The sequence below is a fragment of the Arvicola amphibius genome, chromosome 8, assembly GCF_903992535.2.
Source record: "Arvicola amphibius chromosome 8, mArvAmp1.2, whole genome shotgun sequence".
In the NCBI taxonomy this organism is placed as follows: Eukaryota; Metazoa; Chordata; class Mammalia; order Rodentia; family Cricetidae; genus Arvicola; species Arvicola amphibius.
In genome coordinates this window covers 21,566,002-21,585,195 of record NC_052054.1, presented here as the reverse complement: position 1 = coordinate 21,585,195, position 19,194 = coordinate 21,566,002, and the positions used below count along the sequence as shown (strand labels likewise).

Sequence of the window (19,194 nt, the reverse complement as noted above, 5' to 3'; positions counted from 1 at the left end):
TAGCCCTTACATTTACTAAATATTTAAATCTTAAATATTTCTTTTGATTTGCTCCTTCCCATTCAGTCAGTGATATATGAACATGTATTGATATTGCATTTTAATTGACATCTTTTTTATAGCAGGCCATAGATAAGGTATAAATCTACGAGACTATATTAATGTACAAATATGATATATAAAATGCAGTCCTAATTATTTGATGGTATGGGTGTGCTTTGTTAATATTTCTAGGTTTCTGTATTTGTATCTCACAAATCACTTAAGATTTCCTTAAGGGTACCCACAGATGAAGAAACCACAGAGTTACTTTTGATGGCTCAAAGGGTGGCAGTTCCTCTGAGGCTAAATGCTAATTTTGTTTTACATACAGGTAATGTGTGATGTTACCTTGTAAGTCACAGAACTGTATCTGCCACATTGTTTCTTTTAGCATCACTGACAGACAGAGTGCCTTGGAGACCGAACTGCGGACAGTGCAGACTTCTCGTAGAGACTTGGAGAACTTGATTAAGTGGCTTCAGGAAGCAGAAACCACAGTGAATGTGTTGGCAGATGCCTCTCAGCGGGAGAATGCTCTTCAGGACAGCATCCTGGCCAGGCAGCTCAGACAGCAGATGCTGGTAAGTGTGTGGGAAGTCACAGGCGACAATCCCCTACTGAACCCACGTGTCCACCTGTGTGGACATTGCTTACTGTTCCAAGGTGAGGCTGTCCAGTCATTCAGTTACAGAACCCATGCTGTCCTCTGAATAACTGACTTCTTGGAGATGATCTACAGGAAACTTTTATACTTAATTTCAGAGTAAAGATCCACCTTGTTTTATGGAAGTATTGATTGAGTATTTAGAGGTGGAGACTCCAGGTTGCTTGGTTTTCTGTCATTTTAAGCTCTTGTACTGTCGGTGTTATTGAATACAAAATTATAAGGGCATTTCCCCTTCATATGAATGGGGAATTATTATAAGGTATTATATTATTATTATATTTACTATAAATAGATAGAATGTTTGCTTTATTTGTAATACACTTACTATAAGTACTTGCAGTAGAAACTTCTAATCTCTGTGACTCATTTAGAGCCAGAGCTCTTAGGTGCAAAGGCATAATATTTTCTTTATTACCATGATTACATACATAGTCTGAGGTTCAAATCTCATTCTAAGAAATCTGATAATATTAAAGCTTTTCTTTAAAACAAATTTGCGTGAAATTTTATGAAGTATGCCAAAATCTCTCTGCGAACTCCAAGTACTGGCACTTCTGCGCTCTTGAGTCTCCTTCCCTTATTTTGACTATGTGGATTTACCTCTTCTTGTAAATCGCAGATAAACCTTCTCAACTACAACTTAGTTCAAAAGTTCTTTCCACGGGGGTGTCTCCTGTGTGCCACAGCTGTGAATCGCATTCCTTTTTTATGCTGGGAATTGCTTGCAAACACATGGATTCATCATGTTAACTACCGTTTCCTGGTAGTCCATCCTGATAATGATGGACATGCCTTCCATTGCCATTTGGTGCATGGTTTTTCCCGCCCTAGTTGGTTGCACAGTTCTCTGGTGATGGAGATGCTCTTCTTGTTTACACAGTGTTGCAGGAGCGGATCCAGAGTAAATACACTTGACTCTTGACTTCTACAGTTGAGTTCAGCACTGTTAACCATTTTTGAATCTATTCTTCGAGGATGTTTTTCTTTTGAAATATCTAAAAGATCCTATTGTAATATATTGTCAAATAGGTGGGCCTGGAGGCTTTCTTAGAACCATTATTCTTAAAGTTGTGGTTCTTGCGGGACTCCCAGCAGAGTGTGGGGTTGTTGCTGACTCTTGTGCCTGCTCTTGAAAACATTTTCTTCCTCCTGGGTTGCCCCATCCAGCCTTGCTGTGCGGTTATGTGCCTAGTCTTATTGTAACTCGTTATGCCATGCTCGGTTGCTATCCCTGGGAGGCCTGCTCTTCTCTAAAGGAAAATGGTAGAGGAGTGAATCTGAAGATGAGAGGGGGTGGGGCATGCAAGGGAGGAGTGGACGGAGGGGAAGCTGCGGACGGAATGTAATATATGAGAAAGGAATAAAATATTTTCTAAGTTAGAAATAATTGTCATTCAAAGTGTTAAAACACGAGTGCTGGGACTACAGTGCTCCCACCGCACACATGAAACACACACACACACACACACACACACACACACACACACACACACACACACAATGAAGTTTAAAAAAACCTCCTTTAAAGCAAGCCTGGACTTATATATAATTCACCTGTAAGGGTGAAGACTTTTACTGTCTTGTAGTGAGATTAAGAAGTGTTGGAGCCTGGGAAGAGGGGCTTAGTGGTCAGAGCATTTGCTACAAAGGCATAAGGACCCGAGTTTGGATCCCTTGTAATCATGTGAAATTCCCAGTGGATGTAGCCAGATGGTCTTGTGCTGTGCCTCTAGTCCAAGTTGTAGGTAAGAGGGTGGAGACAGGTGGTCCCCGGGGCTCAGTGGATGGCAAGTCTACCACAAACGAAACTCCAGCTTAACTAAGAGATCATGTTCCAGAAAATGAAGAACAGAGTATATGAGGAAGACATCTGAGGTCAGCCTGTCACCCACACATTCATGGATGGACAGGTACACAGACTCATATACACAAAGACACCTTCCCCCCAGCACCAATAAAGTTTAGAAAAGAAAGGAAAAGCAAATATCAAGGAGAATCGTCTGTTTGCCTGCCGCTTATTCACTGCACACTACGTTTGTGGCTTGGTGATGAGTGTGAGCACGAAAGCATCAGCGTTAAATGTGCTCTTTTGTCTTATTCACTGCACACTACGTTTGTGGCTTGTTGATGAGTGTGAGCACGAAAGCATCAGCGTTAAACGTGCTCTTCTGTCTCACCTTCTGCATTCTCAGAATGTGACCATCAATGTGAGTTACTAAAACAATCTGAGATCATCTGAGTTCTAGGAGGCAATCGTAGGCACTCAGTATGGGTAAATGGCACACTGTATTGGTTTTGACGATTTAAGCAGCTGTAAGTCTGAGCTACACATGTTCACAGATATTTATGTGGTGGCGTTAATTTCAGTGCTATTTAGATGATGCGCTCCAGTAAGCAACAACTTACGGGGAGGAAAGGAGGTTCCAAATGAATCTTGCTAATGACTACCACCAGCAGAACACAGACCCTTTGCGGAGTCGAATGATGTTTTCTCACACATTTTCTCTTAGGATATATTCTTATCACTCCAGCGCCTCTCAATATTTAATGAATATTCAAGCTATGGGAGAAATAAATTTAAATAGAAATGGTAGGAATCTTTTAAGTAAAAATAACTAAGCTGGGGATTACTTGTCTTACGGCAAATGGTGACAAGCCAAGAGGCTGCCAGCTAAAATATGAAGATACTGCGTACAGTAATCGCCTCTCAGAAATCATTGGCTGTTGATAAAATGCCTCTTTGGGTTCGTGTGAAGGAGGGTCTTTGCTAACAGCCGAGCCAGATATCTCTTTATCTGGAGATAAATGTGCATTTGTCTGTTTTCAGGATGTCTTACGTTTACTGGCTTCCACCTTTTGCTCCTCTCCTGGATGCTCTTAGTTTACAGCTCCCTGAAATACTTGCACAGCTTCGTTTTTGATACCTTACAGGTGCATGGTTGCTAGAGACTTAGTACCTTTGACTAAGCATTTCTGAAACAAAGAAATTTTATTTTTCCCATGGTCTTGTATACTATTATTATTTGGGTGAGTGATTTCAAGTGGAAATTTGTTCAGAAATGAAAGTTGTGTGAAGAAACCAGAGAAGACCTGAAATCATGAAGTAAATTTGCTGTCGTTGAGCTACTGATAGTGGTGAGCCACCTGAGATTTCTGTGTAAGATGTGGTGATTACTTCAGTGTATTTGTGTTGTATGATCAGGGGATGGATGGTTCTGTCTCGTCATCTGTCTGCTTATCTATGTATGTATGTATGTATGTATGTATGTATGTATCTATCTATCTATCTATCTATCTATCTATCTATCTATCTATCTATCATTTATTTGTTCTGAGATGACATCATATTCACTGCTGATATTTGATTCATGTCTGTGCTAACCAAATGTAAAGCCACAGCTGTATTCCCTGAATATACAGTATATACCATGTTCAGTTTAAAGATGATCCTGGATATATTTTAATAAAGAAGGACTTAGGAGCATAATAGCAGATGAAGACTTTCTGGGCCTATGATTTGCAGCATGCAGTTTCTGTTAAGGACAGGCTATCATTTGGATTCTTGTATTTATGTTTTGGATTTTCTTCTCGGCAGAAGTTTTTCAGCATGAGAAAACTTGATATTGGGGACTTGAAGGAAAGAGAATCACCTCCAGAGGTGAGCAGTACATGTAGGGCCTTGTGCACCTGGCTATGTATTTTGTGTATAATCTGCTGCTGATGGGCAATATCACACAGGGGATTAAGCAAGATAGTGAAGTGTTAAAGTCTCTGAGCTGTAGGAATCTAGCTGATAGCAGTGTTAGGAACGAATTTGTACTCCGTGACAGAAACAACACCAGAAGTGATAGTAACTACAGATACAGCATGGTCATGAGTCTAAGGCCGTGTTTGGAAGGGAGTAAAGCCAAGATTGCATGTGGTCCAGGGTGAGGTTGGGATCATAGGAGAAGATGTCAGAGCAAGAGTACAGACTTGTTTGGAGTGTGAAGGGATGGCAAGTCCCCTTTTGATTAAACCGCAATGAAATGTTTGAGAAGCATCCAGGAGAAGGTGCCAGATCTGGCTATTTATTTATTTACGTACTTGTTTATATTTATTTATTTGTTTGTTTGTCTATTTATTGCTTTTTTAAAGAGAAGCTGTTGTTGATTTTAAAACCAACTTATTAATTGGCACATTCATCTTAATTTTCATAGCCCTGGTCTAGGACAAACATTATTTTAATTGAATTTTTAATTTAAGCTCTGAATTTTAGTGTTATCACTTCCTTGAAAAACATTGATTCTTTTCTGTATAAACATCTGGGTCCTTGTGGCCTTCTAGAGTGGGTATGAGAATGGGAGACTTTGTGGTTTAGCATCTTTGTATCGTCCTGTCCTGTGCTTGCCCGGTTTTCCTCTTCTGTCTCGTAGAAAGCTTCCCACATCCTTTCCCTGCACCCACCAGTGTGCTTGTGGGGTAAACACTCATTTCACCTGCTGGCTCTAGGACAGGAATTAGACAAGTGAAACATTCCTAATAAAACAATCTGAAACCAAGACACTCTAAAATCCGTAAGCTGTTGAATGCTGACCCTCTGTCCCAGGGAAGAATTCCACATCATGACATTTTGTTCTGTGCACAGAATCATTAGTAGTGTTATAAAAATAATCCTTGGGGTTGGGGCATAAGGTGTGTGTGAAAAGCCATTGACTGTTGTGTGTAGGCTTGTATCCTTCTTCTGGAATATCTCATTGCGTTTATGCAAACACTGTATTCCATAATGTAAAAGCTCCTGAAGCCCCAGACACGCCTGATCCCAAGCATTTCTGGTGAATGATGCTCAAGTTGTAAGTTCATATTTTTATAGCAAACCTTCTGCCTGTTAGTCACATACTGCACTGTTTATTTCCATTCTGTAAATCAATTTTTTATATACTCGGAGATGCGTAGCCATATCTCCTGTCGATGTAGAGCATATACCGCCTCAGAAATCCGCTTTCCCCATTAGCATGGAGCCCCATTTTTAACCCTTCAGTCTCTTGGCCCTGACTCAGCACTAATCTATTTCTTCCTATTTGCTTAAGAGTTTATTTTAAATTATGGTAATGGACTGTTTTTGGCTTTGGCAGCCTCGCCAGAAGGAGGCAGTATAGATCCTCGACAAGGAGCTGATGGAAACTGTACACAGGCTGAGTGAAGCCCACGGAAGACTTCCCGATGAACCAGCTCTGTTAGACCCAGTCTAAGATTTTTAAATCACACTAGCATGGAGGATGAGGAGACAGGGGAAGGAAAAGAAGAGATGTTCCCGAAAATGTCACTCTTCTCTTACAGGATCGTAGCATCAGGGAGAGTGGAATGGGCAGTTTTCCCTGGGAGATGGGTAAGGGTAGGAAGGACCTTGATAATGAGAGACATATGGGGTTCCTTCTGGCTGTGCCCTTTTACCCAGTCACTTAACCATCCTCGGACACTCTGGTCCTTCAAGACACTGTACCCAGACTGGTATCATGTGACATGTATATGCACATGCACACGTGCATTGGTAAACCCACACACACACAGACACACACCTCAAGTCTGCACTGATCATATATGATCATAATGATATGACATTATATATGTCATCTTGGATTTTCTCTTCATGAAATTAAAACAGCTTCATGACAAACTCAATGACATGATGAATTAGAGGGAGATGGAGGAGTTGGCTATGCTCTGCAGTCGATTGTAGGCTTCTCTTTATTAACTTGACTGTTCACTTAAAAGGGTCCTATCTGATTACTGGCACGGTTTGTTCCTATGTAGGGTCCCGGAAGCCTACCTTTCAGCTCTGCCTTTGGGACTTAGATAAACCTGTTCGGCTCCATAAATATATTCAGTTTTTGTTTTAGATGACGCTGTGGCCAGACTGGCTCAAGATAATTTATTAGGCACAGAGGATGTGAGGCTTCGGTCCTTCAAGACAGGTCCCTCCGTGCTCCTCGTTATTTCTACTCATCCCACAGGCACAGCCTGAGCTGCGTTCCGCAGGGAGTGCTAGCATCCCTCGGTCCAGCACCAGGCTCACTGCCTCTCAGTCTCCTCATGTAAACCAACTATCAGGCATGCACCGTGGCAGTGGCAGCGTTCAGTCTCTGCCCCCAGGGGAAGTCGGCTTTGTATCTTCAGCTTTAGTGCTTCGCTTAATATCCTCTTGGCTACGGAGCGCTCTCCTTTCTTGCAGCCGGCAGCGCTTGGCCGCCCTGCAACTTGCTTCATTTCTGGCCACGCCAGGCTGAGCAGGTCCTGGCTGAGAGCATCTGCTGGGGACTGTCTGGGTGGCGTTCGTCAGTGTTTTTGTCAAATCAAGAAGTTGACGGAATCCCAGCCTCCTTTTCTCCAGAACCTTAACCCCCCCCAATTCCCCCCCCCCCCCCCTTGTATCTTTCAAATGCTTTTCTGGAAACGAGCATGCTCAGAGAATTGGCAAATCATTGTCCAGTGACCGGGAGGAAATGCTCGCTGCTCTTCATTTATAATGCAAATTCTGAGGAGTCTTCAGAAGTGTGGTAAACTTAAAATGATGGCCGTGGTGAGAACGTCTCTGCAGAAAGTTGTGGTTTTGTTACATCGTTTACAAAGGATGGCTGTTTCCTCTCCGCGCTACCAGAAGCTGTGTAAGGTAACTGATTGGAAATAGGGAGTCAGTTGGGTGTCTAACGAATCCACTGTTGCCTGGCTAGGAAATGCTCCTCTTTCTGGGTCTTAGGAAGGAAAGAAAAAAAAAAAACTCCCTTTCCTGGTTACTGATCGTGTAAGCTGTTAAGAGGAATTGATTCATTAGAAATTGTTTGAGCCTCTAAAACAAGTGCTGTCTTGTGCATATTTTAGTTTACCATTCCCAATCTTGTATTCTGAGACGGGCTGTTTGGAGAAAACATGACAAACTCTTTTCGTTAAGACCTGTTACCTCTGGGGTACGTTGCAATATCTTAATATTTATTGGCACATTAATCCGATGTTAAACCCCATCAAAATCAAGCAGAGAGCTTGAAATGATCTTTCAACAGATTGCTTAACATGTTCATCTTTTTATAGTTGATTTTTTTGTCCAATTAAAAAAAGTAATGCCCATTTTAAAGACAGGGTCAGCCCCATCATAAACATTTCTTGTATTCTTTGAGTCTTCTCATGCTGTTGTTAAAGTTGAAGAACTCCATTCTCTGTGGACAGGTGGGTTAAGTAGGGTTTTAGGGTGTAACACATTTAACGGTGATATGTTTGGAATAATACAGTGTCATTCTTTCTAAACCCAAGCCTTCTGTGTTGTCTTGGGTTAGTATTTGTTGTTGCCCGTGGTTTTATGTTACTCAGTGTTCATACTGCCTCATTACTTTTATAAAAATAAGATGATATAATTGAAGATTATAGCAGACATTAATTTTTACATCTATACAATAACATGTTTTCTCCATATAAAATTCTTAGTACACATCTGAAGGAGGTATCTCACTGTTCTTTAAAATGCCACTGATCTGTACTTGGAAAACCTGCCCTTAGGATGCTATTTTTCTGATGATATAATATTTGTTGTGTCCGAGTACTTAGACTCTGCCTGTATGGCTATAGATGGGGGCTGGGAAGCTGTATTCTGTTTATTTGATTTTATAACATTGTTTTGTCTTACAGTTTAGTTTAATGTATCTCTGTTCAGAAATGTAGTTTTTTAAATATAATTTTAGGAATAGATTTAGGTAGTGAGACATGCTTTGATGAAATACGTAGTGCTATTTTCATTTGTATTATTTAAAACTTGATCCAACTTACTAACTCAGTTGTAAAGGTACACAACTATCTGTTGGGTACGCTGTGATTTCAACTGTTTCAAAGAATCATTGTGTTTTATTAACGCATTTACATTTTCTACCAAAACCCAGTCTTGATAATAGAGAAGAAAAACTCATTCGCTAATGTGTTTTATTATTTTATTTTTAACCATCAATATAAATATTTGAATAATTAACACATGTTACTTTTTAAAAAGCTGAGAGTATAAATTCATATAGCATTAAAAAATAAACAAGCTGGGTCATTTTTCTCATCTATTTCCATAACTACTTTCATCAAAGCAGAGGGTTTTTTGAGTCATGGCCACGGGATGAGCTTAGTTCTATGCACAAAACAAACTTCAGGTGCTGAAGAAAGCTCCTGACTAGTTTCATGATAAGATCCTGCATAAGCTCTTGTCAAGTTACTGAAATCCCGAGAAGTTTGCTCACAACAGAGACCTTCTTTGGGAAGTTTTATTGAGATTTATAATTTCTCAAAGATGCCTTAGAATTTAAATATTCAGGAATAGTGTCGCTTTCTGGAAATCTGAAGTTGTCTTATTTGCAAGTGAAATTTATCTTTCATATATTCTCAATACATATGCGAGCTTAGCTACTGCTCAGATACTGCAATGGGAGACACACAGTTCCAGTACTTTCCAGTAGGTGTCAATGTAAGGCAGTGATATATGAGATTTGGGGGACTCCAGACAGGGAAGTGGCATGGTGGTGATTGCTATGAATAAATGAACAGGTATATTTTGTTTGTCTTATTATACTTGGCAAAGGGACCCTAATTCATATCATTGTAAATATAAGTTTTAGTTACAGAATTCAATGTCAATTGCCCTTATCAATGAATGACCGAGTGTTATGTCTACTGGCTATACTTAGTTGTATTTTAGTCATTCAAGGCGCTGTCGTGCTAGGTGTTTCACTAGCTGTGCTGTTTGTATGCTTTATGACCCCAAGTTCTCTTTTAGATAGCAAAGGTTTTATCATGGCTATTTCCCCTGTATCTCCGACATTCTCTAAATTTAGTTTTTGGTTTTTTTGGTTTTTTTTAGAAAGGAACCGTTAAACCGGTTCTTCAGAGTTTTGTCATAAAAATACAGGGAGAATCTATTTTAAGTACATGTAAAGACTTAAAAATTAAAAAGGAGACGAGTATTGCATCGCCCAAGGAAAAGAGACTATTTTGAGTTCGTCTTGGCATTTTGAAATCCGGCGTCTGACTACCCTTTCTCTTGCCCCTTCTCTTCTTTCCTTTGCCTGTTGTATGGAATATCTGCCATCTAGAAAACTTCCGCTCAGAGGCACTTCATTTTTTTTTTCTTGTTTTCATACTTTGCTTGAGTGTTAGAAGAAAATGTAAGTGCAAAACAGGTGGGAATTTGTGCAAAATGTTCTCATTTTGTGCATTTTTCCCCCCTATCTATGTCAAAGAGGGGAAGAGATTGGAATGAGGGGGCCTTGGGCTGAGTTACCTCTCCCCAACCCGGTTATACATGCGCTTACATTTTTTACCTTGAAAAACATTTCTTGCTGGTTATACAATCCCTATAAAATGTGGGGAAGAAACTGAAACCCAAGGACTGCTGACTTGAGATATAATTAGCAGCATTCAAATTGCCCCTGATGACCTAAAGCCGCCCCATACTGGATGCTAATTTTTCCTGATTTGGCTTAGATCATAGCTTCTTTAAAACATTAATGACTCCAAATTTAATTTTTCGTCTCTTAGAACACAGAGGAAGCAAAAGCTGGATGTAAGTGACTTTTAAGAATGATATTGACTTTGTTTTCATTTTGTGATTATTTTGGCCTATTTTATTTCATTAAATCTTTGGAGTGAAAGCTGATTGCAATTATGTTGAGTCAGAAAGCAATTTTGTAAGCCTTCTACCTCTTTAGTGCTGCTTTTAATGGTATACTTAATCACTGACATGGTAAAAAAGTAGATTCTTATAAAATAGATTGGTGTATGAGTCAATATAAAAAATTGGAAAAATAATTAGTATTAAAAATTAAGTTCTTCATGGCTTAAGCATTTAAAATTTTTTTGATTTGGTTTCATAAGTTTTATGCTGCCGGCATATGTATGCAAACTAGTTTAACTAAAATAATTTTGTCTCCAAACATTTTGTCATGTGTCTTCTATCAATTAAAATATTTTAAGCATCCAGCTGTATATTATTAATTCAAAATTATGCACATATGTCATGGTAAGAATCATAGTGTTGATTTGTTCCTATGTCCAATATTGTCTTCTTACCGCCCCCTCCTGTCTATGAGTTATTCCCCCACCATTTGGTGTCTGGGGGTTTACTGGCAGGGTAAAACGATGGCTTGAAAAATCAGGGGAGATGAGTGATATATAAACAGCATCAGTGTCTTCTTACCCCACTTCTACATATGTTCATGAGTGTGGACCACACAGAGACTTGTGGGTACTTGTGCAGCAGGTAACTATGTAAGCCTGTAGACATCGCGTCTCTCAGTGTTTGAAATGACTTTTACGTTCACATGTGGTCTGTCATGTGTACGGTGGTGTGAGGTTCATTTAAGGTTGAGGGTATGTGTTCTTTAAAAACATGCCGAATGCAGTGGTACATTTAAAAATAAGCCTTACAGGTTTTACTCTCAAACATTCCTCCACCCACGTTTCAGGTGGGGTGCATTGCTCTCTTTGGATAGCTAAATACCGAAGCGTTTCTGGGCACTGAAGCTTGGCTCGAGCGCCGCTGAACATTACGAGAGTGGTATTAAAAGACCAAGTATCAAGCTCTCTCAGTTTCCGTCCATAACCAAACCGTGCATGCATTTCTTGAACCACAGAAAGCAGACACCCTAATCTTGGTCCCTTTGATCAGAAGAAGAATTGTCCCTTCTTGGTTTCGTGAGCAGATAGGGGGTTGGACAGTTCAGAAGACCTAGGAAGGCTGAGATGCCCTGGAGGGAAATGGCTCATGCAGAAGGGTTCCCATTGATTCTCCTGTGTCACTGGCTCTCTGTGCTGTCTCATCGGAGTTGTAGGAACTCCCGGGTGGAGTACTTCTTTAACTTTGTCTTCTGCAGCCCCTGCTGAGGTAGAGATTACCGATAAGGCTTAAACAAGGACCTTCATTGCTACCTGAACTGTCACATGTTTGTCATGTGGCTTCCCAAAGGAGCAACAATGTAGATGGTCCCTGTCTTTTGTTTTTCCCATTATTCCTCAAGTCTATGTGAGTATCAGAATTATTTTTTTTTAGTTACCTAATTAAGTATTAACACGTTGTTAATCAGAAAACTCATCTTACCAATGACTTTGCTTACGATCTAATATAATGCTTTTGTATGGTTAAAAAATAACAGCACTCACAAAGTTACATGTTAAATGGTTTTTTAAGAACCGAAATGCTATTTGGAACTCCAGATGGGTGATGCTTGTATGATCAGGAGCAAACACAAAGTCCTTCTGAGAAGAGAGCTGGCATAGCACTCTGGATGTGGGTACGCATTTCCAAATGTTATTTCATCATTGTGACTAAAAGATTGATGACTTGTGTTTTCTTTGGGGTGCAATTTATTAAGGATCGAATGGAAATTTCCAGCCTGTATGTATGGCTATGAAAGCTACACACATCAACTGTTTCCTTTTCCCTCTTGGCGGAGCCCTGCTGGTATCACTCAGTGTGGTTGGTTGTTTATATTTAGCTCTCGAAATTAAGCAATTAGCAGAGCTCCCGCCATAGAGATAAAAGAATACAGAAAATGTCACGCCACTGCAGCTTCTCACTTGCACAAAGTTGGTTCATTTTTGGACAAGGTAAATGAGTCCAAATAATTGAAACCGCAAAGGAAGCGAAGTGTGGCCGAGGGGTTGCTTTCCATTTTTCTTTTTCTAGTTTGTTCAGTTCCGTGAAGTTCTAGGAGATTGATTTGTAACAAAACTCCCTTACAGAAGCAGATGATGCTTTTTAATGCTTAATAAATAACGGCTGGTGGGACATCATGGCGTGATAAAGCCAGAACAAAGTTCTGGAAGGATGTAAAGCGAGTCAGTAGTTAGGTCAGGCCCAGGGGTATAGCTCCTGTAATCTCAGCTAATCAGAAACTGAGGCTGGAAGGTTGCAAGTTCAAAGCCTGTGGGGGATATAAAGTAAGTTGAAGGTCAGGTTGTGTGTCTTAGTGAGATTCTGTCTCGCAATGAAGCGTTAAAGCATGAAGGCCACGTGGACAGCTCAAGTAGAGCATTTGCCTAGAGCATTTGTGTATGTCAGGCGCTAGGGTCAGTCCCCAGCATTTGTTGGGAGATGTTGGTTTTCACAGTGGGCACCTCCTCCTCCTTCTCCACTGCTGCTGTTTCTTCTTCTCCTAATGAATGCTGTGCACATTTACCATAGAGCTTGGTAGACAACCATGGGTATCATCATCCTCAGAGGTTGCCATCTCTTTTGGATCTTCATTGGCTTGAACCTCCCGAATCTGTCTAGACTGACTGGCCAGTGAGCTCCAGGGCTGACTTCTGCTTTGCCTTTCCCAGCACTGGGACTACAAAGAGAGCATGCACACACCACCATACCAGCCAGACATTTTTATGTGGTTTCTGAGATTCAAGCTTGAGTCGAGCACTTTGTCTAGGGAGCTACGGTCACAGCCCACATTTATGGCACCTGTATTTTTCTCCCATTGTAAGAGGATTAGGAAAAAAATTGTTGGCAAAAACAAAACAAACTAACAATGTCAACAAAGCAACACTCCCAGGCCCCATGAGAAAATGTCTAATAAAACAGTGATAAGATGCTTAATTTATAGTATTTTAAAGGTCTCATGTATTTTCTAAGATAGTATTAACATATATCTTTAAGTATATATTATGTCTATCATTTATCTATCTATCTCTATCTATCTATCTATCTATCTATCTATCTATCTATCTATCTATCTATCTATCTATCTATCATCTATATCTATTATCTATCTATCTATCTATCTATCTATCTATCTATCTATCTATCTATCTATCTATCTATCTATCTATCTATCTACCTACCTACCTATCTGGCAAAGAGTATTGTCATTGGTTCCATTTAACAACGGGAGAAGAAAGCTCCTGTAACTCCATAGTGAAGGACCAGGGCAGGAGATGCTTGGCCAGTATCTGTTCCAATTGGTACAGTTCACAGTTTTTCTGTTTCCATATCCAGCATCTCTCTGCATTTCATTTCAGGTCATTCCTGGGGTTATCCTGAGCTACCAGGAACTGCACAGTTCAAAAGGAAAGAAAGAAGGTAGCCTAAGCCGTTGCTAGGCTTCCTTTCAGTTACTACTGCCATGCCTTCTCACTACGCCAGCAAGCAAACACACCCCTAGACGTGTTTACTACTGACAGTTTGGGCGATGTCTCAGTACTTGTTTTCATCTTGAAGTTAAAAAACAATGAACTACATTATTTCTGAAACTATTTCAGCATCTAATTTTGGCTATCCAAGGCCAAGGAATTCTTTTGTTTCTAGTTTCTATATGTTTTTTTTTTCTAATGGATTCCTTTCTCATCTTCGTACAAAGGATGGATTGGCTCATTTTAATGCAAATTGATATCGTTGGTTCTGGTTTTTGATTCATAATTTAGTTTGGTTTGAGTCGCAATACCACAAGTATTGAATTATCTATTCACCGAGCCTACTTCTCCATACCCAAATGTAGTTTTTATCATCATATTTAAGGCACATAATAGCCCCTTTCAAAGATAAATGGAAAGAAGTCAGCTGCGGTATACCTTTTTTAGTGAGGCAGTTCCTCTTTCTGGAAAGTCAGTGATTCTCATGTACCAAATACAAATGCTCACTGTGAAGCGAGGCGGCACATTGGCCCTGTAGATCCTAGCAATCCACTTTAGTTCTTCTCAGTCATTTTAAAGGCTTTCTTTTCACATTACGATTGTTTTATTTAAAAAAAATTTAAAAGGACTGATTTTTATTTTATTTAGGTGTATATGACCTACGCGTGTTGCCTGGAGTGATGTACGTGAGTGGACGTGCCCTTTGAAACCAGATTTGGATCCCCTGGAGTGGAGTTACAGGCAGTTGTGAGCTGATTAACATGGTGCTAGGACTCAAACTGCCGTCAGTCCCGAAAGAGCACCGTGTGGTCTTACCCACGGAGCTTGTTTCTTGAGGTCTTCTGTAGATATGTAGCCCCATAAGACCTCCAGCTCAGCATCCTCCTGCCTCAGCTTCTGGAGCACTAGGGTTAGAGCCCAACAGAGCCACAACTAGTTTTTTTTTTTTTTTTTTTTTTTTTGTAATCACTAGTAGTAATTACAGACTTTTTTGAAGAGTTGCAGTTAGTCAAGGAGTTTCTGCTAGGCCAGAATAAGACTGTGTACTGGCCTGGTCGTTGACCACTTACGTGTCACCTTGATAAGGCGCTGACTGGGTCCGCATCTCAGTTCTCTTAGAATTAATCTCTCTGATTATCTCTGAGATATTAAGATTCACAGGCTGGGTATTCATAGGTCAAGGGAGATGATGTAGGGAGTTTGTCCACAACCTCGTGTGTCTGTGTGTGGTGGTGTTACTGTCCTGGCTGTCTCTACTAACACTAAAGGAACCCCCAAGTCCTAGTAAGGAAGTCCACAGCATAATGACCTAGGGAATGTCTCTAAAAGATTCATTTGTGGAATCTGACCTCCTGAGATGATATCTAGGCATTCTAGACAAGGGTACCGTACACCAGTGTTCTGGAGTGTGGGCATCCTAGGCAAGGCTACCCTGCACCACCACTCTGTATAGAGAATGAGGAAAGAGTAATGAAGAGGGGGAGTTTAGAGCTCTGTTTGTGGAAATCCCAGCCAAGTCTTCCCTTTACCAATGGTCTTTTGGTGCGAGTCCTGTAGAATATTCATTTCCCTATTTTGAGGGTCCCTCTGGCTTTGCAGTTTCTTTGGTGCCTGTAATCTTCAAAGCCCACAATACAGCTGCATGCCACTGATTTAGATTATTTTATTAAGAAGCTCTGTTCTACTTTAACCAAATCCAGGAAAGACATCTCTTGTCCTGTGTCCATTGTAGAAGAATACATGTTTACTTAGAAGAGAATGGAGAGAAATAATAATTTTCAAAATACATTTATCAATATTTTTAAGAATTAATACATTTGATATCACATGTTTTTGACTAAGCCCTTGGGTTTCATTTTCTTGGCATAAGTGTACTATTAAAGTTAGCTTCTCTTTTTGATTTATTAATTAATTTTGAGGCATAGTCTCATTTTACATAATCTATAATGCCTGGAGCTCAGACTGGCCTGGAACTCACTGTGTAGCCTGTGATGGCGTGGCACTCACTGCTTAGCCTGGGATGGGCTCATTCCTGGAATAATCCTGCCAGCTTTGCCTCCTAAGAGCTGGGTCTACAGTCATATGCCACCATGTCTGACTTCTTATTGGTAGGTTTTTAGCAAATGCTCTTGTTAATTTTGTGAAGTTTATAAAATGAGAAATTCTATTTATAAAATGGCAAACTTTATAGAAGTTAGAGGAGGAGAACAAAAGAACTTGTTTAGACTGAGAACATTTTTAGTATGTATTTTGAACTCAGAATCCATAAGGATCACAGTACCTGTACCCCTGTCCAGTGCAAAAGGGACAGGCATATCCAAGTCTTGGTTTGATATGCAAGCAAGGCAGGTATAGTTGTCAGTTGTTTACACTAGTGATTTCCTCTCTGTATTATAGCTTGCCTTTTAGTCTTTATATGTTATGAATGCTTTCCCCTATGTGTCAATAAATATTTCTTACATTGTCATTTTCAGTGGCATAAATGAAATTCTATTGAGTGACTTCAATTTGCCATAATTTATCCAAGCCCTCAAATGTGGTGTGATGCTTATTTGTTGCTCCCATTGTCGTAGGAAACTACTGTCTGGTGGACCTGCTCTGGAGTCACTGAACTTATCTTGATTATTTTCAGAATACTTTTGTAGAATATAACAACTGCACTAAAAGTGAAAAACTTTTAAAGGCTCTCATACATAAAGTCAATATTGCTTGTTTACATGCAATGGTGGTTGAAGGAAAATGACCCCCAAAGGCATTATTAGGAGGTGTGGCCTAGTTGAAGTAAGTGTGGCCTTGTTGGAGGAAATGTGTCATTCTGGGGGTGGACTTTGAGGTCTCTTTTGCTCAAGCTTTCCTCAGTGTGGCACACAGTCTACTTCCTGCTCCTTGCGAGATGTAGGACTTTCAGCTACTTCTCCTGCACCATGTCTGCCTGGATGCCGCCATGCCTCACCATGATGATAATGGACTGAACCTCTGAACTGCAAGCTGCCACCCCAACTAAATGTTTTCCTTTATAAGTGTTGCTTGGTTATGGGGTCTCTTCTTAGCAATGGAAACCCTAACTAAGACACATGATCACTCCCAGTGAAGATGCTGAATTTTTAATATGGTCTCAGACATAAGTATCAATTAAAACTGTTTTATAAAGTTGTTAGGTTAACCTCCATCCCCATTTGTCTAAGTATACGACCACATATTTTCACCCAGATTGGAATGTTAAGGACCAAAACACTACAGAGCTTAAATGGGATATGACATAGAGAGTGTGTGAAAACTAAAGACAAGAAATTTTGCCTGAAATGACAGAAGTATTTAGAGAAAAGGAAACATCTAATATGAATCTTGAGGAATAGGTAGAATTTTAGTGAAGCAGAGAATTCTGGGATTATCTAATTGAACAAGTAAATACCAAGAACATAAAAGTATGTTGACTGAATCCTGGGGGCTGACACATTTCTTTACCAGAGTTTATCCATTAAAATGTTTATTATAATAATATTAAACTAGACATTTGATTTCCAACTGTGTGTTTGACTCCCCCAAATCACTGAAATCTAATTCATTTTGAAAATGCTTGTGAATATTAGAGAGAGTCAAACATAGATAACATTTTTGAAAAAAAATTATTAGGTTTTGGGGAGTATGTGTGTCTGTCTGTCTCTGTGTGTATTTTTCATGTGCACATATGTGTTTAGGTACATGTACATAGCTGTGCTTGTATGTGTGGTAGCTAGAAGTTGAAATCAGATGTCTTTTATTTCTTATCTTTTTAAAATGATCTTTTTAATGAGGAAAGTTTGTTTTTTTGCAACTTCATGCATGTCCACACTGTATTCTACTCAGTTTGCTTTCTCCCCTCTATTCCTGCAAACCCAACCTCTACCTATAAATATTTCCCCCTATTTACTAGTTTGGTTTTTGTTTAATATCCGTAAAGTTTAACCAGGGTCATCAGTGTGACTCTGAGTTTGGAATTGACCCTGAGATCCTATTGGGATCACCAGTGAGCAAACTACTGGCTATTCTGTATGTCCCTCTCAGAGTCTGTTGGTTGCTAATAGATCCGTAGTGAGTGATTGGACTCCATCAGTCCCTTTTCCCTCCATTGGTAACTGTAAGAAGGACCAACATCTGTGCACAGTCAACCTTATTTTTGAGACAAGATCTCTCGCTGAAGCTAGAGCTCATCAGTTTGGCAATACTTGCTGTCTAGAGAGCCTCAGCGATTCTCCTGTCTCTGCCTCCCTACCACTAAGATTATAGCCACCATGCCTGGCTTTTTACATCAGTGCTGGTAGCCCCATAAAATGCTTAGACTTACACTGTGAACAGTTTATTAACTCATCCATCTCTCCATATAGGAAAAGGAATTCTGAAAACAAAAATGCCTGTATATTTATAACAAGGACATAGTTCCTTACAATGTCTTCTTTCCAGCAAATAGCCTTCCTCTGGATGTAAGCCACTCTGGTATGAGAATGACAAAATACTCTAAGGCAATTGATGAGGAAATGACATGGTATTTCAAGTAGATTTCTTTTTTATTTTTTAAGGATTCACAGTGGATGTGTCTATTATTAACTTAAATTATAGACTTATAGAACTTTAGGGTTTACAGAATGGTTGAGGTTATATAAAGTTGTGTAATTTGAAGAAGCAATGTTTTAGCATGCACATGGAACTTCTCCAGCTACTGTGAATGTGGGGTTGGAAGGTCCAAGGTTGAACAACCAGTGATCCTTTGCAGATCAGCTTGCAGGGATTTTTCTGATATATGTATGTGTGTGTATGTATGTATATATATATATAATATATGTAAAATATATAATATATATATAATGTCATATAATTATGTGATGGAGGAGTGTCTATGTGTTACTTTCATTTTTAATAAAGATACTGCCTTGGCCCTTTAAGAGACAGAAAATTAGGTAGGCGGAGTAGACAGAACAGAATTGTGGGAAAAGGGGTAGCAGTCGCCATAGTGAGTCGCCATGATTCTCCTCTCTGAGATGGACGCAGGTTAAGATCTCTCCTGGTAAGCCACACCTCGTGGTGCTACACGGATTACTAAATATGGGTTAAAGGAAGATGTGAGAATTAGCCAATAAGAGGCTAAAACTATGGGCCAGGCAGTGTTTTAAAAGAATACAGTTTCCGTGTAATTATTTCGGGTGTAAAGCTAGCCTGCGGCCGGGTAGCGGGACGCAGCCCCGCCACTTCCCTCTACAATTATGGTTATATACACACATACACATGTAATGTGTGTGTTCACATACATTTGTATGGATATTTATATATATATATATATATATATATCTCACTTTTCCTAACACTACCTTTATCTATTTGTCTGTTTC

General features: G+C 39.7%; 1 protein-coding gene across 7 annotated transcripts in view; it reads left to right on the top strand.

Moving 5' to 3' along the window:
* The window catches only part of Utrn (utrophin), a 498,374-nt gene that overhangs the window by 255,592 nt on the left and 223,588 nt on the right, over window positions 1-19,194 (top strand). For all 7 annotated transcript variants that reach the window (XM_038338349.1, XM_038338350.1, XM_038338351.1 and 4 more), the window contains one exon: window positions 434-623. In XM_038338349.1, the coding sequence (XP_038194277.1) occupies window positions 434-623 (190 nt within the window). The remainder of the gene's footprint in view (window positions 1-433; window positions 624-19,194) is intronic.